Source organism: Oncorhynchus clarkii, chromosome 31, assembly GCF_045791955.1.
Source record: "Oncorhynchus clarkii lewisi isolate Uvic-CL-2024 chromosome 31, UVic_Ocla_1.0, whole genome shotgun sequence".
NCBI classification, from domain to species: domain Eukaryota; kingdom Metazoa; phylum Chordata; class Actinopteri; order Salmoniformes; family Salmonidae; genus Oncorhynchus; species Oncorhynchus clarkii.
Genome location: NC_092177.1, coordinates 42,097,048 through 42,121,001, shown reverse-complemented (window position 1 = coordinate 42,121,001; position 23,954 = coordinate 42,097,048). Strand labels below are relative to the sequence as shown.

Genomic DNA, 23,954 nt, shown 5'->3' with positions numbered 1-23,954 from the left:
TGTTAGTGTTTCTTGTTTTGGATTATGTTTATTTTATTAAAGCACTCACTCCCTGAACTTGCTGCCCTAATCTCAGTGCATATCATTACAGAATGACACTTCACCAAAGGGAAGCATCAGGGAGTGTTTTTTGTTTCGGTGGGAATGACGTTGGGTCCGGGAGCCGCTACAGGCTCTCATGCCTCTGACAGATCGGCAGGCTCCCCTGCCTCCGCCAGTTCGTCAGGCTCTCATGCTAGCCAGATCGCCAGGCTCCCCTGCCTCAGCCGGTCTGTCAGGTTCCCGCGCATTAGCAGGGGTGACCTGTCTGCTCCTGATCCCCGGGATCATCCCTTTGTTTGGAGTCCTGCGGCTAGAGCCGAACGCGCCGGGGAGCGGGTACCATCACGTATGCTCTCTTCGGCGCTCTAGGTCGCCATGCTCCCACATCTCTGCCGGACTGACAGGTTTCCCGCGCCTCGCCTATTGTCAGGTGGGCTCCCTCTCCGGCCTCTAGGTCACCAGGCTGCTCGTTATGGCGCACACTTGCGCACCTGTGTGTCGTCAGACTCACCTCGACTCCATCACTCCCTTTGGCTCCTTCCCCAGGTGTTATTGTTTCTGTTTCATGTCTGTATGCTGTTAGTGTTTCTTATTTTAGATTATGTTTATTTTATTAACACTCTCCCTGAACTTGCTTCCCGACACTCAGCGTATATCGTTAGTTATTTTGAAATAAATTGTCTGAGTATCATGTTTTTTTTAATTTTATGACCTTCAGAAACAAAATATGAATGGATGTCTTTGTGTATATAAAATGGGTTTATTAGATTGGTGGCTTTGGTAGGCTATTCTTTTCATGCCCTGACCTTAGAGAGCCTTTTTTATTTCTCTTTTTGGTTAGGGTTAGGATTCACAAATCGGAGGCAGCTGTCTATCATTGTCTCTGATTGGGAATCAGATATTAGTTGTCAGTTTCCTTTTGGGTTTTGTGGGGTCTTTTGTTTGTTGCTTTCTGCACGACTAGCTTTACGTTCGGTTTGTGTTCATTGATTTTTCCCGGTGTTACATTTTCAAATAAAGAGAGAATGTACGCTTACCACGCTGTACCTTGGTCCGGTCATTTCTCATCCGACGACGAGCTCCGACGACATTTCTACCAGTAAATGCATACATCATGGCGCTTTGAAGATGAAATGCTCAGTTTTTGTTTATGATATTTATCACAAAGTACTGATAGTGTAAAATATTGATATTTACAAAAAGAGGGACATGTGGATTCAAGGTTATTTAAATCAAGTTATTCAAATAAAAAAAAATGTAAAACTGTCAGATTGATCGTTTTGGCGGTTCTAGTGTTAAACGACGCATGAGCTCTCTTACTTTTTCAAATGTTTTCTATTCTTTTCTCAAGGTGTCATCCACCATCCTCTCCCTTTTTTCATTTCTGGGACTCCTCTTTAGTGATTTCCACAAAATCATGTCCCTGTTTTTTCAGGTGTTATTTTGGCCCTGGCTGGCTGTCAGCAGGCCTGGTTATGGGAGCCTCACAGGAAGTGGTTAATGCAGAGTAGGAGGGCTGGGGAGTTGTTAGCATGTGGGTTTGTGATGCAAGTCCTCAGGGGGGATGACCTGAGTAACATAAACCATGAGGGCCAAATGAGAAGTCTATCAGCCCTGGCGTTCTCTCTCGCTCTCCCTCTTTTTTTCTCGGTCTGTCCTTCCATGTCTTTCCCTTTACCAGCAGGACCTAGAGCCGATCACATGGCCCACATGGAGAACACACCCCACAGCACCACAACAGGGCACCCTCTCTAACAACAATAAGCCTCCCTGCTGCATGCATTCCTACTGCGACTTCTGGCCCTAGTACACTCTCCCCATATGTTCTTACGAGCTCTGATTTCTTTTTGTCCTCATCTTACATTCCCCTCTCTTGGGTTGGTCCACTGATTGAGCATAACTGCCATGTCTCTTTGATCTGTTATGCATAGCAAAAGAGGAGAGAAACAAGCGCGAGAGCCCAAGAGTTTGCTTATAGTAAGTCAAGGCAGGTATACATTGACAGACGCATCCTATTCAAATGCAGTTCACGACTGAACACCTCTCTCTTCTCCCCCCAGATGCTGAATAGTACATCTTTAATCAGGGCATGTCTGCTTTGACACCTACATGTCACCAGAGCATGTAGGACGAGAGGCTGTCTGAAGAATAGTCATCAGGATTTGACACAGACAAAGCCTTTAAAGCCTCAATCTTGCACTGCAGCCCGGCTGGTTAACAATATACTCAGCACTCAACGGTTGTCAACATTTTTTTATCGTCAGCCAGGGAGATCCGAATGTGTTTGTGCCGTGTGGCAAGACTTGCATTTTAGCTGGAGCTGCTATTTTTATAGGATTGGGGACTTACAATTATACTGTCTTATCTGCCTCAGACGGTGTTGATTCTCCGGGATAAACCAATTGCTGCTAACAACCGTGGAGCCTCTCCGCCAGAAAGGAAGTCATTTTCTTCCTCCTTATCCTTCAGCAAACCTTGACATTTCCCCGTGCAGACATGTGAAGTATTTCTTAAGTCCTTTCACACCTTCGTAGACAAATTGGATCAACTTATCGGTTAACCTTCAAGTGAAGGGGATAATACTTAACCACGTTTCTAAAACATAAACCTTGTAAATCCGAGCTGCACCCCACCGGGTTTTTTGCCTTTGGTTGACAATACTTTTTGTTTGAATAGAGAAAAAGTCTGAAGAGCCAAAGCGGTATTTCCTAAGCCAAAACACCAGTGGCTAAATATGAACTAAAAGGGAATGACGGCAGGTAGACACTCAAGTCTACTCCTCTCAATATCACAGAGGTAGAACAAGTGGGCACGGAGGTAGTCACACAACCGGTGTGTCAGCACATCGTACGGCCACAGGAAGTGATGTTTTAAGAGCCTATTAAGGCTCTCGGTGCAGAAAGGACACACAATACACCAGCTGCAGAGGCCGGTATCCCAGAAGTAATTATTTATTTAGTAGTTAGGCTGGGTTATGTGAGCACAGGGTGGTTTGGCTTCAGGATCACTGGAGGAGAAGGCATGATCAGATGGTGATGGGAGAAGGAGGAAAAATATATAGGAAACTCCAAACGCACAGACTACAAATGGACCACTCACACTTGGTTCACTCGCCATTTTTCATCATGTCTTCATCCCCCAAAATGTTAGAGCGAGAGAGAGAAAAACACTCCATGATAGAAAGGGGAAGATTAGGTTATGTCAGCTGACAAATGTACAGAACACAGACCTGTCAAGTAAATTCCAAAGTAGGCCATTCGCGAACGACTACACACATATTAAACAGTGACAATGCATTTGAAATAGTCCAACTTGTTGCCTACTGCATTGCATTAGTCCCAGTATCATCAGTCAAACAGAGAATCAGTCATGCTCATAGTGGTATCAACACAAATATTGTTGACCATTGTTAGGATTATTATTTTATACTTCAACTTAGCAGTAGCAAAAGTATGGTCTTTGTTAGAGCAAGAAAGAGACAATGAGAGTTTGAGACAATGAGCTTGCAATAAGAGCTGTATCACTGCATATTTGTGTTTGTGTGTGTGTATGTGTGTGTGTGGTCATTGCATCCTGAAGGCATAGTTGGAAAAACAGAGATGGTTAAGGTGAGCCTGGTCCTGCTTCTGCTAGCTGTTACATATCCCTTCTCTCTCCCTGCTCTCTATACTTCAGCACTCAGGCTGGGTCTGGAGCTGGGAGCTGTGGAGCTGGGAGAGGTAATAGAGACTACTGGGACCTCAGTTATCCTGCCAGCTATTTGAAGTGGCCCAGCTTTCTGCTTTCCATCCTTTAGCTGTGACATGAGCCGACGTGCAGCGTTTCGCCTGCTGGATGCTTAAACCCAGCTAGGCAAGGCCTGGGCTTAATGGACGCTGGGGGCAGCCGTTTGTAGCATCAGCAACTGCCTCTCCAGGCGCTCAAGTGCATTGGGTCACAACGGGCTACCCCAGAACAGCCGGAGAACAGGTTCCTGGAGCTCAACTCCTGTCATGCCCAATCCGCAGCTGCCCTCAAGAGCTCTCTCCACGGCCAACTAACAAGGCCAGGTCAGAGCCTTCTCACACTCTCAGAGTCTTCCCACACTCTCTTGCTCCCCCAGACAGAGAAGGAAGAGAACAACAAAGTTATCAAAGTCTCAACACTCTTAAATGAAATAACAGAGTTATTAGAGGTCGAAGCTGGGGTCAATGAGAATCTTGTTTATACTGAGAGACAACTTTTTTTCTTTTCATATACTAATTTCATTTAGTTTCCCCAAGATTAGACCTGTTTCATTCTTGTGTCAAAAGCCATCTAATTATTTTCGGTGTAATATCTTTTAATTGACTGAAACAGCACTGTGGGTAATGCAATATTCCATCTTTCCTTTGTGGAAGACTGTTTTCATTTCCCATTAATCGGATTCCCCACTCTATGAGATAAGCGTTTAGCAGTAGGAGTCAGCAGATCCCCTCCAGGTGGAATGTGTGATTAGTAATGCTCCGGCAACTCGTATATGAAACCTTGGGAAGAGTGCGATCCATGAAAGCAATCACGGATGGATGATTCTGAGACATCACAGTGTTAAATCTCGAACAATAGTTGCTGGATTCTTCAACATGCACATCACATGTTCATATTATTTCATGATAACATGGGAGGTTACAGGACTGAATTTCCATTTCTGATGTATGGTAAAGGAACCTCATTTCTGAATACTGAACGTCTACCTCTATGTTAGTGGTTAGCGATCCCGCCCATTCCCTCTCATCTCTCCGGTCAAACATGCAGGTCGGAGTAATGACATAACAACGTTTAGAGGACATAAACCAGAGATCTGTATGAATTTGTTTATCTCTCACACACACGAGATGGAGTAGGAGGTTATCCCACTCAGTTATCCCACAGGGCTCCGCTCCAGGCCCAGCTGCGTCTCCAGGCTGGGCCTCTCCCCTCCTCTCCTCTTCCCCTCATACTGAAGCCATTACTGGGCCATGGGTCAGTGTGTCACACTGGGAGATTCCTCTTTCCTTTCAACGCCGCCTCCTCCCTCTTATCTCCCTCGTCTGTGAGACCTGGACCGACGAGAACCAGCTGCTGAGGGGAAAACACAGGTGACCTTCAGAGAGAGTGACGGTTGAATTGAACACTCACGTTCGTTCATGTGGACAGTCAGGCATGTGCAGACGTAGGATTGCGCGTGCAGAGGCACGCTTACCAACAGGCAGGCACGTGCACGCACACACACACCATGATTTCCATTACCATCATTATCATTAGTAGCCACTTCCCTCACTCCTTGTTGTCATTAAGCATGATGATGATTGCATGGATGAGAGTACAACCTCTCCCCCAGCTGCAGCTCCTCACCTTGGGTTTGGGGAGTGGTGAGACAGTCGGTCCAAAATGTTCCCACTATGAAGGTTAAGCCTGGGCAACAAGGAAGCTGTTATACAAATGGCTTAACTAACTCAGCTCTCAGAGCGAGGATTGATTATACCTATTCAGTCCACCAGACAGGTATTTATTACCAACATCTCTTAACAGGCTTCTCTCAGGAGGCGCTGATGATATGCCCAAATTGCTTCTCTGATAATGGATTGTCCGATGGACGGCTGCTGCAGACACAAATTTCCAGACCACATAATCAGAAATCGTGCTCGACCGATCAGCCACAGAAAAAAAGATCTGACAAAATTGGAATGTACATTAAGCTTTTATCTTGCTCCCGGAGTCTTTGTTATGTTGCGCTCAGATTCAATTTGTGCCCCAAAAATTATATTGACTGGTCTTTTTCGAATCAATGAGGGTTTGCCAGCATGCTTTTGAGATCCTAGATTGAGGGAGGAGTGGAGAGAGAAGTTTTATATCCCAATGGTAAATTGTCTTCGGGTTTGATAGATAGACCTGTTTAGCCCTAGTCAATGGGAGAAATTGGACACAGCTGGAATACGCTGGTCAAACCTCAAGATGTGCTCCCTATTTTGGGAGGTCTCGCGCTCATTACTCAAGGTGTGATTGTCCAAGCTCTTTTTTCGCTATACCCTATACCTCTATACCTCGCCAACGGACATTTTGCAAACTCTTTGTCCACTCACCCTTCTCTCTTTTTTTTCCCTTAATAGATTTTTACTCATCCACAAAACACTGCTGTCCATTGACCATGGTCTTCAGTGTAAGATTTCACATCTGTTTTCTGTTTTCGGGGGTGAAATTGTGAGCGTTTCAAAGGCAACAGCCCCTGGAACACGACTCACTAATATGCTTGATATGCACTCTGGGTACTTAAAAGGACATTTGAAAGAACTCTTCTCAATGACTCGCAGGCAATTTGACCACATGATCTCTTGTTAAGAGACAGCATAAAAATAGGTCCTACACGGCCATGTAAAAGCTTACCACCACCACTTGTTAGCTGTTACTGTATTACATTAGACGTCTAACAGAGAATGTACATTTAAAAGCAGATGTCAACTCATTGACACGGACAATTGCACTGTCTACTATTACACTTACACTGCCAAAACACATCCCTTTCTATTCCCCATATCAGCCTTGTTGGCTGGGCCAGATGCACAATAAAACAATAGTCCTATATCCAAAGCATTCCTTTAGAGAAACCAGCTGCATCCCAAACAACCAATATCCTTTCAAATCTGTATGTTTTTCTATTACGTTGAAATGTTTAAGTATTACACATTGAGATGTGTGAGCTGCAGCTAAAGCAGGCATCGGCCGAGCCCTATGGCTCTCCTCTTCTCAGAATCCATCTCCTTTAGAGGGGCAGGCAGCTCTAGTAGCTCAATCCCCAGCGTGAGTCAGATAGATGGAGGACAGAGCACATGTTTGCAGGCATATTGCACATTCGCGGGGGAATAAATTGCCTCCTGGACAGCCAGACTCCACATTGTCGGGTCCACTCTACGTCAGCCTGCCCTTACATACACCTGTCATCAACGCTTTCTTCAGTTTCTACTTTCCAAAGGCCTCCCATCGCTCGGGCATTGTCATCTGGTGGGTTGTCGTCTGTTGGTGGCTGCGCTCCCTCGGACAAGTCTCAGTCTCCAGAAGTGAACATGTGGTAGTGTTTAGCTTTCTAATGCCCCGGGCCCTTTTGGCCGTTCTTTAGGGAGATTATTTCTCATGGAACGCTACCAGCAGAAAGACTGTGGGCCAGTAAACACAGCGAACGCCCAAGTGTGGAAGAACTCTGGTTATTAGGAGCTCCCCAGGGCTAACCCCGGTCCAAAACTCACAGACAAGGCTCACATAGACGCCAAGCCATCTTAAACTGGCCAAATCATTTTCTATTACTTGTGTCGTTTATGTATTTTTTTTTCAATCCTTCCTCCTGTGGTAGGCTCAACTGGCCTTAACAAGCTGCTATACTCCCCTTCCACTGATAATGAAATGTAACTATTATACTGGGCCGTGGCTAACATGCATGTGGTTATCTTGGCATATTATCTTCAGTGTTATCATTTAACGGTGATTTGGAAATAGTTTTCTCTTTTCGATATCAGTCTCGTATGCATTTCCCTCCCTTGCAAGATATGGAGTTCCAGGAAAGCATTGGGAAACTCTCGTTCTTCATGTTACACTGACACATTATTGGTCAAGATCAACCAGAAACCTCCCTTTTCCTGAGTGGTCCATCTGGCCTTGCTCAATGCACATGTTTTGCTGTGAATATTAACAAATATTTGCTGTGTGTTATGCTGTTATAAGTGCTCAGCATGTCTTACTGAACTTTGATTTCTGTGTCTGATCGGAGAAGTCCGTGAAAAAAAAATGTAACGAGCCATCTGCATTAGTTTTATTGTTTTTCCGGATGCAAGGCCCAGCTTGCTATCTAGCTTGGTTAAACACGTAACCGGAGGAAAGCAACATGGTCCCCGTCCTGCTCATTCCCGTTCAAATGAACCTACCACCTGATCTTGTCAATAGCTCTAGCATAGATGCTAAGTGCTACTTTTGTTCGCCAAGGAAAACAATTAATGAAAGCCCAGTGCCTCTCGCTGTTATTCATTTGTGATTAAGATTGCATTATCATCATGTGCCGGGCCTGACAGCCCCTGTCATATGAATGATACATCTTGATGAGAAATGGGCTCCATGCTTTCATTGTGCCCAACAGCTTCAGCAAACCTGCTGGCTGCCAATTTCACCCCCTTGTTCCACCCACCACAAAGCTCTTTCAGAAATGGATGCATGGAAGATTGCATTAACAAATAAGAGGCTCTAGAGAGGGATGGCGCTTATTGTTGGAGTCTTACATCTTAGACACTGGGCAGTCAGTAAAACACTTTTGGTGCTGGCAAGTGGATTTATACACTGTCAAGCCATACCCTTGAGGGCAGGTTGAACTTTTTACGTCTTTACTTGGCAGATGTAAAACTTGGACTGTTCCATTCCCACACTCTATTTGCATGCACACTTTATGTTGGGAAGGAAACAATACTGATGACTAGTGAAAGGAGTATTTTTCTGGTCAATTTTCCCATTTATAATTGATATCTTTAAAACATGATCTAGAGAAAGTTTTCTGTTCTTGTAGTAAGCAGCCTTTAGTTATCCTGCCCACACTTCCTGGACACCGGCAGGCAATTTGTGACATCCCCCTCCATGCCCCATCTGTCCCCACATGGAGTGATGAGGAAACATGCGGCGTGCGGCATTATTGAATCAGTCAACATGTAGCCTAGCAGGAAGCAGCCAGGTAGAAGCAATCACCATCCCTTCCTCTAACCTAGACCGCTGCTGCTTCTACCCTGAGCCCAGCAAGACATGAGAAGCACGATGGGACAGTATAAGTTTGGAATGTGTCTGTTTTTGATTATTAGAGGTGCTGCTTTGCTTTCCGTTTAATATGAGCTGGTGCCGCAAGCCCCGCAGGCATGGGGGAGGGGCTGAGGACAGCTGAGGCACAGCCGAATGTGTCGAGAGCGTCCCGCCGAGAGTGCGAGGTACCCAGGTGGGAGATCCAGCTGGCAGAAAGGGGAAAAGGGAGGAATGGGATTTGAAGGGGGATCCAGGGCCCCAATATGGCCCATCGTTGTCCCAGTTACTGCCTGCAAAAAAAATAATATATATATATAGGCATCCCCGTGGGGAGATCAGTGATTCCTGATGTTTTATTTTCTCTGGGCCTCTAGTTTCTTTGTCTGAGACTCAGTCTCTGTGAGAAGCACAGCAAGGTTCCTGATTCCCTGCCACCAAGCTGAGTAAAAACACACTTGGCCCATGAATGAGGCTTGGCCAACCGGCCCACTGCACTTGACCTGGGGCATTATGGGTCCGCGATGTCATCACCAGGGGACTTGTCATGAGGGTTTTCACCTAATGCATTTTGAATAACGTGCACCAAGTGGCTGTATCCAGATGCTGCTTGAAAAAAAGTGAGTGCAGAAAATAAGTGGTTGGGCCTATGCTCTCCCAGGCCCACCCATGGCTGTGCCCCTGCCCAGTCATGTCAAATCCACAGATTAGGGCCTATTGAATTCATTTCAATTGACTGATTTCCTTATATGAATTGTAACTCAGTAAAATCATTGAAAATGTTGCATGTTGCGTTTTATATTTATGTTCTGTATAAATTCACTGTGAAATGCTGTGACACAGTATCTTTTCACAGCCCTGCGAAATCAAGGGCCTCTTAAAGTCATATCCTCAGATTACAGTTTCACAGTGTTTTTTTTAGTGGAGGCTTTCCTGTAACACAGTTGTTTTCCAGGAAGAAATACAATGCCTCCAGATGGAGTGTATATTCTACACTGTGTTCTACAACCCTTTACCTATTATTCTTTCCTTAAACAGCCATGCAATCATTTTTTTGGCCCATATTTTCCATGGAGAACATTATAGGTCGGTCATTATTGAATACCTCTGTAGGTCTTCAAAAGTTCATACATTGTTTCACTCCTACGCTTTGTGTCTATCCACAAGACACTTGAGAATGTGTCTTCCTATCTATCTATATAAAGGTTGTTAGTAGGGAGGAGCATTATGTCAGAATGGAATATAACTGAGGTCTGTCTCTAGACCAGTTTTGAGAGGTTAGATCATAGTATCACCCTCCCTATTCCAGCAGCACAGTATATAGTATAAACAATATCTTCCCTGAAGTGTTATGTTGACAGGCTGACTGGGAAAGAGGCTGAGGCTGGTTGTGCCTGGCGCCTCTAGCAACATCTTCTCCTCTCTACCGGCTGTCTTTGATTGTTTCTTCAAATATGCATATACTTTCTGGGGAGCTGGTTGTTTGTTCTGGGTATTTCCTGGGAGAGTCCCACCTTGGGCTTAAATAAATAGAGGAGTTGTGATGATTAGTGGCTAGGCGTGCTTCTGCTCCCACAAGGCATCTTGAGGGGATGGAAGGGTGGGGTGGTTGGGGGGGGGGGCTGAAATGGAGGAGTCTTCTTCTCTACTTCTCCTGATGTTACCATTGTCTCCACCTGTTACCACTACCACCCCCCCCCCCCCCCCTCTTCTTCCCTCTGTCTCCCTCCTTCCTGTTTAAAGAGAAGTTTCTCATTCCTGAGTGGAGGCTCTGTGATTGTAGTTCATTTGTATGTGTGTGCTTGCTGGGGTCAGTTTGAATTAAAATGACTAAATTCAGGAAGTAATTTGAAATAAAAATTCTAAATATAAAAAGGTTTGAAATAAATAGCTTGTCCTTTTCAGTCTATTGAGACATTGGATTGGAATTTCTGTTGATATCCTGAATTGGCTGACTTTAATTTGAATTGACCCCAAACCTGGTGTGTGCATGCTTGTACACATTTGTCTGTGTCTTTCCGTGTGTCTGTCTGTCTGTGTTTTTGCGACTTTGCCAACTTAAGACGGATGATTCGCTGACACATGGCGTCAGACACATGGCGTCACCTATACCGTGTGGAATCTCCCTGACTCACACAGTCGTTCAGATTGGGGCCGGTCTTCTGAGTCCGACACGTATGATATTAATTCTGTGGGTTGCCTGTGTGCTGCCTGCCTGCCTGTGTGCTAAGTCGAGCAGCAGTGTGTGGCGCTCTCCAGGATTACACTGGGAACACAATTATCTCCATGGCTTTGGGAGGCTGACAGAGCGAGCCTTGGGGAAGGGGATGTTTGTCAACTATCTACACACATGAACACACACACACACATATGCAGACACATGCACAATCATGCAACCACACACACACACACACACACACACACACACACACACAAGCTGCTACTGCAAGCTTACTTCAGCAGACCAGGGTTTACATTAGTATTATGCATGAATGTTCGAGAAACTGACATCCTTTGCAGTGTCTCTTTTAGAGGTCGACCGATCAGGATTTTTCAACTCTGATACCGATTATTGGAGGACCAAAAAATGCAGATACCAATTAATCAACCAATATATATATATATATATATATTTGCAATAATGACAATTACAACAATACTGAATTAACACTTTTATTTTAACTTAATATAATACAAAATTTAAAATCTATTTAGTCTCAAATAAATAGTGAAACATGTTCAATTTGGTTTAAATAAGGAAAAAACAGTGTTGGAGAAGAAAGTAAAAGTGCAATATGTGCCATGTAAAAAAACTAACGTTTAAGTTCCTTGTTCAGAACATGAGAACATATGAAAGCTGGTGGTTCCTTTTAAAATGAGTCTTCAATATTCCCATTTAAGAAGTTTAAGGTTGTAGTTATTATAGGAATTATAGAACTATTTCTCTCTATACCATTTGTATTTCATATACCTTTGACTATTTTATGTTCTTATGGGCACTATATTATTGCCAGCCTAATCTCGGGAGTTGATAGGCTTGAAGTCATAAACAGTGCTGTAGCTTTGCGAAGAGCTGCTGGCAAACACAGGAAAGTGCTGTTTGAATGAATGCTTACAAGCCTGCTTATCAAATCATAGACTTAATTATAATATAACAATGACACATAAATATGAACCTTAGGTCATTAGTATGGTCAAATCCAGAAACTATAATTTTGAGAACAAAACATTTATTATTTCAGTGAAATATGGAACCGTTCCGTATTTTATCAAACAGATGGCATCCATAAGTCTAAATATTGCTGTTATATTGCACAACCTTCAATGTTATGTCATAATTATGTACAATTCTGGCAAATTAATTGCGGTCTTTGTTATGAATAAATGGTCTTCACACAGTTCGCAACGAGCCAGACGGCCCAAACGGCTGCATATACCCTGACTTAGCTTGCACAGAAAGCAAGATAGGTGACACAGTTTAGTAGTAGTAGTAGTACTAGTAGTAGTTGTAGTAATATCATCAACCATGTGTAGTTAACTAGTGATTATGTTAAGATTGATTGTTTTTTACAAGATAAGTTTAATGCTAGCTAGCAACTTACCTGCACTCGCGTAACAGGTGGTCAGCCTGCCACGCAGTCTCCTCGTGGAGTGCAATGTAATCAGCCATAATTGGCATCCAAAAATGCAGATTACCGATTGTTTTGAAAACTTGAAATCGTCCCTTATTAATCGGCCATGCCGACGTTTAGTCTCTTCACTTGGTTTCGATTGGTCGGATGGGTGTGTTCCTGTGTTGGGTTAAAGGTCCTTTCATGACTTATTTACTCCGTTAAACACCCCTTTGTCTATTGATGTTTCTCCATATGTGAACAGGTCTCCTATGTATTGTCACCTTGGGTGCTCTTAATATACAGTTAATGTATGTTTTGTAAAGAAACTCTGAATAACGGTCATTAAGAAAAAAAAATGTGAGTTAAAGAAATAAACTAAAGAAAACATTTCCTCATTGCTTATGGGTCCCAGACATGCTTGCACTTTCCATACACCAGTTCTGTTCATCACAATTGAATATGCATCCCTTCTATTCTTTCTACAGTGAAAAAGGAGGTGGATGAGACAGATGCCAGGATGACCCAATTCAAGAAAAAGGCGAAGGAGCTGCGAATCTTGGACGGCAAGACGGCACAGAATTTGTGTAAGTTGCCCCTTTATACAAGTCTTGTCCATCTGAGAACCCGTTCTTCCTATGTGTCAGGAACGGTATAATTGAATTGTGAAAATTGGTCATAAAAACATAATTTGAGGCTATTAGCTACTAGAATTTTTGCTCAATCGGGCAAGGTGCGTTTTACAAATACATGTTACATTCAGAGTACCTGTGTCATATACAGTGCCTTGCGAAAGTATTCGGCCCCCTTGAACTTTGCGACCTTTTGCCACATTTCAGGCTTCAAACATAAAGACATAAAACTGTATTTTTTTGTGAAGAATCAACAACAAGTGGGACACAATCATGAAGTGGAACGACATTTAGTGCTGTAACTCAGCACATAGGGCTATTGCGCTTTTGGACGGTCAATACCTACTAGCATGTTTGCATTCAGCCCCCTATGGGGCACAGTGTGTTTTATAAACACATATTACATTAAGAGTACACGTGTCATGCAACTCCTATAGCATTATTGCGCTTTGGGACTGTCAACCAATTTACATGCTTATAATGACAAATGTTCTTAGTGTCATGATTACACACATTTACATACCCTACAAACATTTCTAATGCATTTAACACGTATATTGTTTTACCTGAGCCATGGGTAAGTGTTTTCTTGGCAATAGGCTGGGGGTCATCGCTGCTACAAATGGATTAAGTCCCAGCCCCCTCTGATACCATTTGTAAAATCATCGCATAACAGGACCAAGAGACAAAGCTGGGCGTTTATGTTGTCATCATCCCTAGCAGCAGGTGTGGACCATATGCTGCGAGCAACGCCATCACCGTATCTCTCTCCACCTATGACCTGTGAACATTTAGACTTCTTCCTGTATCACATGATAAATACCAGCTATTTTTTTCTATTGTTTGACCAAACTTAATCATGGAGCAATATTCAGTTTGGATTCCAGTTGAACTTTGTCATGGTAGCATAGCCCAAATTCTCATAGCCTGGAATCCATGCTGAATATATTTTAGTTGTTCTGTTGACTTCACTTCTGCAGTGAAATTGGATGTTTCAGGAATGAAGGTAAAACCCAGATGCAGACACATTGAATTGGCAATGGTTTAATATTCCAACAGGGGCAGGCAATTGACAGGTCAAGGCAGGCAGGGGTCAGTAAACCAGAGGTGGGGCAACGGTACTGAACGGCAGGCAGGCTCAGGGTAGGCAGAGGTCAACAATCCAGAGGTGGGGCAAAGCTCAGGGTCAGGGGCAGAGCAGAGTGGTCAGGCAGGCAGGCTCAGTCAGGACAGCCAAAGGTCAAAACCAGGAGGGCGAGAAAAAGAGAGACTGGGAAAAGCAAACAAGACAAACTGGCAACGGACAAACAGGTATAAATACACAGGGGATAATGGGGAAGATAGGCGACACCTGGAGGGGGGTGGAGACACTCACAAGGTGAAACAGATCAGGTTGTGACATAAGGATATTCCGTTTGGATTCCAGGCTATATGAGATGGAAGGCTATAGACTGGCTTTTCCCAAACTTGCTTATCAGCTCTTGCCAGATATCGGTTATCGATAGGTGGCTTATACCCTCCCCAGGGGAACCCTCTGTCACTTTGACAGCTCCCAGCCCCCCCATTTTCCATCTTTGTGAATATTCCATCCCTGCCTTCACAAAGTATGCGGATGAATTCGGTATCCATGGAGAGGGGTGGCCATGACATATTTTCTCTGAGATTGATGAGGGTAGCATGAGAATGCAATTTTTTATGGCGTTTACCCTAGATATCCCCTACCTTAGATATGCAATACCTCTGATAACACCTCATGCAATATGCATGCTTTAAATGCTAAAATATCAGGTCACCTAAACTCCACTTCTTCCCTTGTCTATCCCTGTTTGTTGTTTTTACCAGATCTGAAACAGAATACATCAACACAAGATGAATATATTTATGGGGGGAGATACTTTAAATCTACAGGGAGCTGTTGGGGGGGTGGGGACACAAGTGGGGGCTAAACTTGTATGTCAAAACCGGGGGAGATGAAATCCCAGAAATAGCAACTTATCCCCAACCCCCCTCTCATTTCCTCCTACTCTCTCTGACTGATAGCAGTTGTGTTGACAATGAGGTACAGTATTAAGTATTGATTCATATTGTCACTGTTCCTTTGTGATGAACATATCAATGATTTTGTCAGGAGGCAATAAAGCGGGTTTTGGTGTTGGGTATGGGGCCGAGAACCTCTCTTGTGTGGGTGTAAGGGGTGTGTGTGCCTGCCTGTTTCTGGGTGCATGTGTCTACGTGTGTGTGTGTGTGTGTGTGTGTGTGCGTGAGTGTATTCGCATGTGTGTGAGTGTGTATGTGGGAGTGTGTGAGTGGGAGGGTGACGACGACAACTAGTGTTCCTGCCATGTTTGATTATCACCACAGCAGATGGGTCTCATATTTGGCAGGAAGCGATGACGACAAGGGTAGGGGATCTCACCTCCGGTATGGCACAGTGACGACTTGGGGGAACATGTGCCATTACACAGCTCCTCCATTCGCCTCCAGTCACTCAGCCACTACCCTTCAACCTCTAATGCCCCTTCAATATGAGAGAGAGAGAGAGAGAGAGAGAGAGAGAGAGAGAGAGAGAGAGAGAGAGAGAGAGAGAGAGAGAGAGAGAGAGAGAGAGAGAGAGAGAGAGAGAGAGAGAGAGAGAGAGAGAGAGAGAGAGAGAGAGAGAGAGAGAGACGTGGCAAACCTACATAAGCTACTGGGGAACCCACGCCCCAGTAGCCGGACACCACTCTGATCTTGTGGGAGTTTTGCCACCATGTCGGCTTTCCACAGCCAGACTGGCCGGTGCTAGGCAGGGTTCCATCCTCGAAGGGGTCTTCCCCTTCCCTGGAGAATGGAGCTGATCTCGACCCAACCAACCAGCCATGGAGGTATGTCACTCGTCGTGGAAGTCGAAGAAGGCGTCCTCTGGCAACGGGGGTCTCCATGGAGATGTTGATCCTGGGAACTGACACAGACCAGAAACATCTTTGCCGCCCTGTATCCAGAGGTTCCGACGCCTTCGTCCATGGTGGCTTCCCAATCAAGAACGGATCCGGAGGTACCTGCATCTTCATCCTCGGCTCTGTCTCCCTCTCCGGTGACTTCTACCGTGGGTTCAGATCCTCGGAGCTCCCAGCCTCACCAGACCATAAGGCTGCCTGAGAGACCGGCCAATTTAACATCTCCATCTTTCATCATAGGCAGCTCTATGGTGAGAAACATCTCGGTCCCCAAGGCAAAAACCATGTGCTACCCAGGAACATGAGGACATGACATAACAATGCTGCTTCCAAAATTGATTTTAAAGAACTGCTATTAGCATTAAACTATCATTTTGAGGTCCACTACCATTGTTGGGCCGCGGGTGTGAAAGATTCAGCAGACTGCTGGCATTACACATCTGACTAAAAGACTACCGTAGCTCTGCTGGAGAAGATACTCTACAGGAATGACTGAGTCCATCCAAATAATCTTGGCTCCTGGACTCTGGCCACACATTTCAAGGCTGCGTCCAAACAATGACTGGTAAATGATCCAAGACCAGCTCAGTAAATCCCTACCATTGTGACAATGAGTCATCATAATGCTGCATCAAATGTAAATGATCTTAGGGGCATTGGCAAACACAATGTAAGTAATGTAATGTATGTACTCCTAATTGCTCCGAATACATCTGTTTATCCTACAGCTATTGTAATCAGTAATCATGAGCCTATAAACCAGAGGTACACTGTTAGCACTGAGGTAGTGTGCAATAGTAGGAAGACCACTTTATGCAGCTCACCCTGCTCTATCAGTTCCAATGTAAATAACATGAGTAAGTCTACCTCTGATGAGTCTCCCAATCCGAGATTGTAACGTTATTTGTTTCATGGAAACATGGCTCAGGGATACGTCATCCGAGTCGGTACAGCCACCGGCTTCTTCACGCATCCCACCGACAGAAACAAACATCTCTCTGGTAAGAAGAAGGGCGGGGGTGTATGCCTTATGATTAGCGAGACGTTGTGTGATCATAACAACATACAGGAACTCAAGTCCTTTTGTTCACCTGACCTAGAATTCCTTACAATCAAATGCCGACCGCATTATCTACCAAGAGATTTCTCTTCGATTATAATCACAGTCATGTATATCCCGCCCCAATCAGACACATCAACGGCCCTGAAAGAACTTAATTTGACTATGTAAACTGGAAACCACATATCCTGAGACTGCATTTATTGTAGCTGGGCATGTGTTAACCCTCTCAAGGCTGCCAACCCAGACGGCATCCCCAGCCGCGTCCTCATAGCATGCACAGACCAGCTGGCTGGTGTGTTTACGGACATATTCAATCAATCCTTATCCCAGTCTGCTGTTCCCACATGCTTCAAGAGGGCCACCATTGTTCCTGTTCCCAGGAAAGCTAAGGTAACTGAGCTAAATGACTACCGCCCCGTAGCACTCACTTCCGTCATCATGAAGTGCTTTGAGAGACTAGTCAAGGACCATATCACCTCCACCCTACCTGACACCCTAGACCCACTCCAATTTGTTTACCGTCCCAATAGGTCCACAGACGATGCAATTGCAATCACACTGCAGACTGCACTAACCCATCTTGACAAGAGGAATACCTATTTAAGAATGCTGTTCATCGACTACGACTCAGCATTTAACACAATAGTACCCTCCAAACTCGAGACCCTGGGTCTCGACCCCGCCCAGTAATGGAGAAGGTGGAAAGTTTTAAGTTCCTCGGCGTACACATCACGGACAAACTGAAATGGTCCACACACATAGACAACGTGGTGAAGAAGGCGCAGCAGTGCCTCTTCAACCTCAGGAGGCTGAAGAAATTTGGCTTGTCACCAAAAACACACTTTTACAGATGCACAATCGAGAGCATCCTGTCGGGCTGTATCACCGCCTGGTACATCAACTGCTCCGCCCACAACTGTAAGGCTCTCCAGAGGGTAGGGAGGTCTGTACAACGCATCACCAGGGGCAAACTACCTGCCCTCCAGGACACCTACATCACCTGATGTCACAGGAAGGCCAACGAGATAATTAAGGACAACAACCACCTGAGCAACTGCCTGTTCACCCTGCTATCATCCAGAAGGCGAGGTCAGTACAGGTGCATCAAAGTGGGGACCGAGAGACTGAAAAACAGCTTCTATCTCAAGGCCATCAGAATGTTAAACAGCCATCACTAACATTGAGTGGCTGCTGCCAACATACTGACTCATCTCTAGCCACTTTAATAATTAAAAATGTATGTAACAAATGTATCACTAGCCACTTTAAACAATGCCACTTTATATAATGTTTACATACCCTACATTACTTATCTCATATGCATATACTGTATTCTATACCATCTCATCTTGCCTATGCCGTTCGGCCTTCGCTCATTCATATATTTTTACTGCAAATTAACTTCTTGCGTCGAGCAATCCCGTATCCGGGAGCGTAATCATAGCCTCAAGCTCATTACCATAACGCAACGTTAACTATTCATGAAAATCGCAAATTAAATTAAATAAATATATTGGCTCACAAGCTTAGCCTTTTGTTAACAACACTGTCATCTCAGATTTTCAAAATATGCTTTTCAACCATAGCTACACAAGCATTTGTGTAAGAGTATTGATAGCTAGCATAGCATTAAGCCTAGCATTCAGCAGGCAACATTTTCACAAAAACAAGAAAAGCATTCAAATAAAAATAATTTACCTTTGAAGAACTACGGATGTTTTCAATGAGGAGACTCTCAGTTAGATAGCAAATGTTCAGTTTTTCCAAAATTATTATTTGTGTAGGAGAAATCGCTCCGTTTTGTTCATCACGTTTGGCTAAGAAAAAACCCCGAAAATTCAGTCATTACACCGCAAACATTTTTTCCAAATTAACTCCATAATATCGACAGAAACATGGCAAACGTTGTTTAGAATCAATCCTCAAGGTGTTTTTCACATATCTATTCGATGATAAGTCATTCGTGGCAGTTGGGTTTCTCCTCTGAAGCAAATGGAAAAATACACGCAGCTGGAGATTACGCAAAAATTGCAACGGAGGACACCAAGCGAGCACCTGGTAAATGTAGTCTCTTATGGTCAATCTTCCAATGATATGCCTACAAATATGTCACAATGCTGCAGACACCTTGGGGAAACGACAGAAAGTGTAGGCTAATTCCTTGCGCATTCACAGCCATATAAGGAGACATTGGAACACAGTGCCTTCAAAATCTGGGGCATTTCCTGTTTGAAATTTCATCTTGGTTTCGCCTGTAGCATCAGTTCTGTGGCACTCACAGATAATATCTTTGCAGTTTTGGAAACGTCAGAGTGTTTTCTTTCCAAAGCTGTCAATTATATGCATAGTCAAGCATCTTTTCGTGACAAAATATCTTGTTTAAAACGGGAACGTTTTTTTATCCAAAAATTAAAAGGGCGCCCCCTATATCGAAGAAGTTAAGAAATAATGTGGCTATACTAAATATAAATAAAGTACACTATGAAACAAAGATAAATAATGATAGTAATTAGCTTTGGGGCACCGTAAATGAAATTTTGGGGGAAAAAAGCCAACTCGGCTCCTTCATTCATTGAATCAGATGTATGACATGCAAGCATCAAACGCTGACACTACACATCAAAGTATATCGTACCAAATTATGAAAGACAATAATTGTACTTTTGAATTCCATAAAGTCATTGTGGAAGAGGTGAAATTAGAAGAGGTGAAGAGGTGAAATTATTGCTGTCTATCAACACTGACAAGCCACCAGTGACTGACAATCTAGTTTTAAAATTACTGAGGATAATAGCAGACAATTCCCCAGGGTAGCTGTTTAGGCCCCTTACTTTTTTCAATTTTTACTAACAATATGCCACTGACTTTAAGTAAAGCCAGAGTTTCTATGTATGCAGATGACTCAACACTATAGACATAATCTACCACAGTAACTGAAATGATTGCAACACTCAACAAAGAGCTGCAGTTAGTTTCAGAGTGGGTGGCAAAGAATAAGTTAGCCCTAAATATTTATTAAACTAAAAGTATTTGTATTTGGAACAAAACACTCACTAAACCTTAACCTTCAACCAAATCTTGTAATAAGTAATATGGAAATTGAGCAAGTTGAGATGACTAAACTGCTTGGAGTAACACTAGATTGTAAACTGTCATGGTCAAAACATATTGATGCAGTAGTAGCTAAGATGGGGAGAAGTCTGTCTATAATAAAGTGATGCTCTGCCTTCTTAACAACACTATCAACAAGGCAGGTCTTACAGGCTCTAGTTTTGTCACACCTTGACTACTCTTCAGGCATGTGGTCAGGTGCCACAAAAAAGGACCTAGGGAAATTGCAATTGGCTCAGAACAGGGCAGCACAGCTGACCCTTGGATATACACAGAGAGCTAATATGAATAATGTGCATGTCAATCTCTCCTGGCTGAAAGTGGAGGAGATATTGACTTCATCACTACTTTTAGTTAGGATAGGTATTGACATGTTGAATGCACCAAGCTGTCTGTCTAAACTACTGGCACACAGCTCGGACACCCATGCATACCCCACAAGATATGCCACAAGAGGTCTCTTCCCAGTCCCCAAGTCCAGAACAGACTATGGGAGGCACACAGTACTACATAGAGCCATGACTATGTGTAACTCTATTTCACATCAAGTAACTGACGCAAGCAGTACAAATAGATGTAAAAAACAGATTAAAAAACACCTTATGGTACAGTGGGGACTGTGAAGCAACACAAACATTGGCACAGACACATGCATGCATACACATATACACACACAGACGATAACATACACACTATACATACACATGGATTTAGTACTGTAGATATGTGGTAGTGGTGGAGCATGGGCCTGAGGGCACACTGCTGTGAAATCTGTGTATGTATTGTAATGTTTTAAAATTGTATAAACTGCCTTCATTTTGCTGGACCCATGGAAGCTAATGATACTACTGAGGATCCATAATAAATACAAATACAAATGTGCTTGTCTGCCTAACTGTATGTGAGAGAGGGTTACAGTATGTACTTCTTATTGGCTATGTGACAATGGAACCATGATGATTTTCTAGTGGCTGATTGCATACTTACACACTCACACGCCCACTCATCCCCTCAGGAATATGGCTCTGTTCTATGTACTCAACTAACAGCGGTGGTGGTTTTCCCTCTCTTAGCTAGCTGGACACTGACTGGAAATTGATGTTGCGAATGGAAGTTGTGAAATGATGACTGGGATGAGGAATTATTCTCAAGCCCACTAAGTCCTGTGAGCAGTCTCTGACTAACACTAACCACCTACATCCCCATCCAGGTTTCTCAATATCCTCCGAGTCCAAATATAATGATCTCCTCTGTCCTCAATGACTGCTTAAGCAAGATTTGTGCTGTGAAACAATACTATTTATGTCTAACTGTAACCTGGGGACTGGGTGTGGAGCAGTGGGAAGCAGCCCAGCTGTAACAATAGACATGAGTGGGGGTTCTTACTCTGTCACCCCATCTGTGCTGATATCTCCCAAGTGGCACCCTATTGTCTATACAGTGCACTTCCTTTGACCAGGGTGAAAATGACTCAAAAGTAGCGTGCTAACGAGAATATGGAGAATAGGGTGCCATTTTGGAAGCATCTATGAAGTGAGATGAGAAAAGCGCTGGATTGGAATCGGGTCAGGCATGCTATGCTGGAAATGGAGTCAGCCTTCACCCCATACAGTACATAGTGATCTGGCAGCATAACATACACACAAGGAACTACTGACTTATGCTTTGCTTTTCTCTTCAGCGGTTGTCCACAGGGAACTCTACAGACCCATTTTGACACGAGACAAGTTTATTTAGCCTGTGCTTTAACATTGTATACTTTGACAAAGGAGGATAATGATCAGGCTAAATTATTGTATTAATAGATGTCGTGTTTGTACAGTAACATCATATTTGTTGTGGTTCTTCAATTGTTCTTCATATTCCCTCCCTCCACTCATCATCAACATCTGATCTCTTTGCCAACCTTTATATAATGTCTTCATTGTTTTTCAGAGCCATTTAAAGTTTTTGGGATTGTTGATTAATAAAGTAGGAATCCAATGGCGAGACTGGAGTGAGACTGGAGCTAAATTACTGTGTGCATCTGTCATGGCGAGACTTGTTGAAAGGCAAGTCAAATAGCTCACTCATAGCAAGAGTGTAAATTATGCTAATGATGCAACAGATGAGTTGAAACTTTTATCTTCCACCAATTAAAATGTAACAGCAAATGTGTTTAATACTCTCATGCAAGTTGTTAAACTTCCCACAGTTGACAATTCAAAACATACTTTGAGAACCTTTTCTCATGAACACAAGGCGAGACAGAGAGCTGGTTTCAAGCACAGGGCGCAGCAGGTGTTTATTGAAGAGGACCACAAGAGGAGGCACGGCACGCAACTGGGTCCAGAGGCAGGCAGAAGGTAATACATAGGAGGTCCAAAAAGGGCAACAATACAGGCAGGGAGAAGACTAGTAATGTAATCCGGGAGATCAGGCAATAGGTAGTTAACAGGAAATCCGACAGGTTAAAGTACAGGCAGGGAACAGGCAAAAAGCATCATTAGTGAGGCAGGCAACAACTATCATACACGGGAGGAGTAACTCGCGGGAAACCCAGAGCTCTGAAAGACGTGTGTTACAAAACCTCACATTGATTGGGTGCAAAGAACTGAACTAAATAGTGTGTGATAATGACATACAGGTGTGTGAACAGGTGATTATAATTCAGGTGATTGGTATCTGGAGAGTGAGCTGCGTTCAGGGGACCTAGGTGTTCGAGAGTGTGAGCTGGAAAGTGGGCTGGAAAGTGAGCTGCGTTCAGGGGATCGACAGTTGAAGTTGGAAGTTTACATACACCGTAGCCAAATTCTTGACATTTAATCCTAGTAAAAAGTCCCTGTTTTAGGTCAATTAGGATCACCACTTTATTTTAAGAATGTGAAATGTGAGAATAATATTAGAGTGATTTATTTCAGATTTATTTATTTCATCAAATTCCCAGTGGGTCAGAAGTTTACATTCACTAAATTACTATTTGGCAGCATTGCCTTAAATTGATTAACTTGGGTCAAACGTTTCGGTTAGCCTTCCACAAGCTTCACACAATGAGCTGGATGAATTTTAGCCCATTCCTTCTGACAGAGTTGGTGTAACTGAGTCAGGTTTGTAGGCCTCCTTGCTCGCACACACTTTTTCAGTTCTGTCCACAAATTTTCTATGGGATTGAGGTAAGGGCTTTGTGATGGCCACTCCAATACCTTGTCTTTAAGCCATTTTTCCACAACTTTGGAAGTATGCTTGGGGTCATTGTCCATTTGAAAGACCCATTTGCGACCAAGCTTTAACTTCCTGAGTGATGTCTTGAGATGTTGCTTCAATATATCCACATTATTTCCCCCCCTCATGATGCCATCTACAGTTTTGAGAATGACACAAATATTAATTTTCACAAGTCTGCTGCCTCAGTTTGTGTGATGGTAATATGCATATACTCCAGAATGTATGAAGAGTGATCAGATGAATTGAAATTAATTGCAAAGTCCCTCTTTGCCACACAAATGAGCTGAATCTGATTGTTTGGGGCATCCGGAAAAAAGCTTGTCTGGAGTAGACAAGGTGAGCACTACCATCAGTCCTGTAGTAAAGCATCCTGAGACCATTCATGTGTGGGGTTGCTTATCAGCGAAAGGAGTGGGCTCACTCACAACTTTGCCTAAGAGCACAGCCATGAATAAAGAATGGTACCAACACATTCCCCGAGAGCAACTTCTCCCAACCATCAAAGGAACAGTTTGGTGACGAACAATGCCTTTTCCAGCATGATGGAGCACCTTGCCATAAGGCAAAAGTGACTCAGGGAACAAAACATCAATAT

The 23,954-nt window shown here is 43.6% G+C and overlaps 1 protein-coding gene across 7 annotated transcripts in view; it reads left to right on the top strand.

Moving 5' to 3' along the window:
* Positions 1–23,954, top strand: part of LOC139391116 (protein diaphanous homolog 2-like) — a 637,381-nt gene that overhangs the window by 320,532 nt on the left and 292,895 nt on the right. For all 7 annotated transcript variants that reach the window (XM_071138654.1, XM_071138656.1, XM_071138651.1 and 4 more), the window contains one exon: positions 12,902–13,000. In XM_071138654.1, coding sequence (XP_070994755.1) covers positions 12,902–13,000 — 99 coding nt within the window. The remainder of the gene's footprint in view (positions 1–12,901; positions 13,001–23,954) is intronic.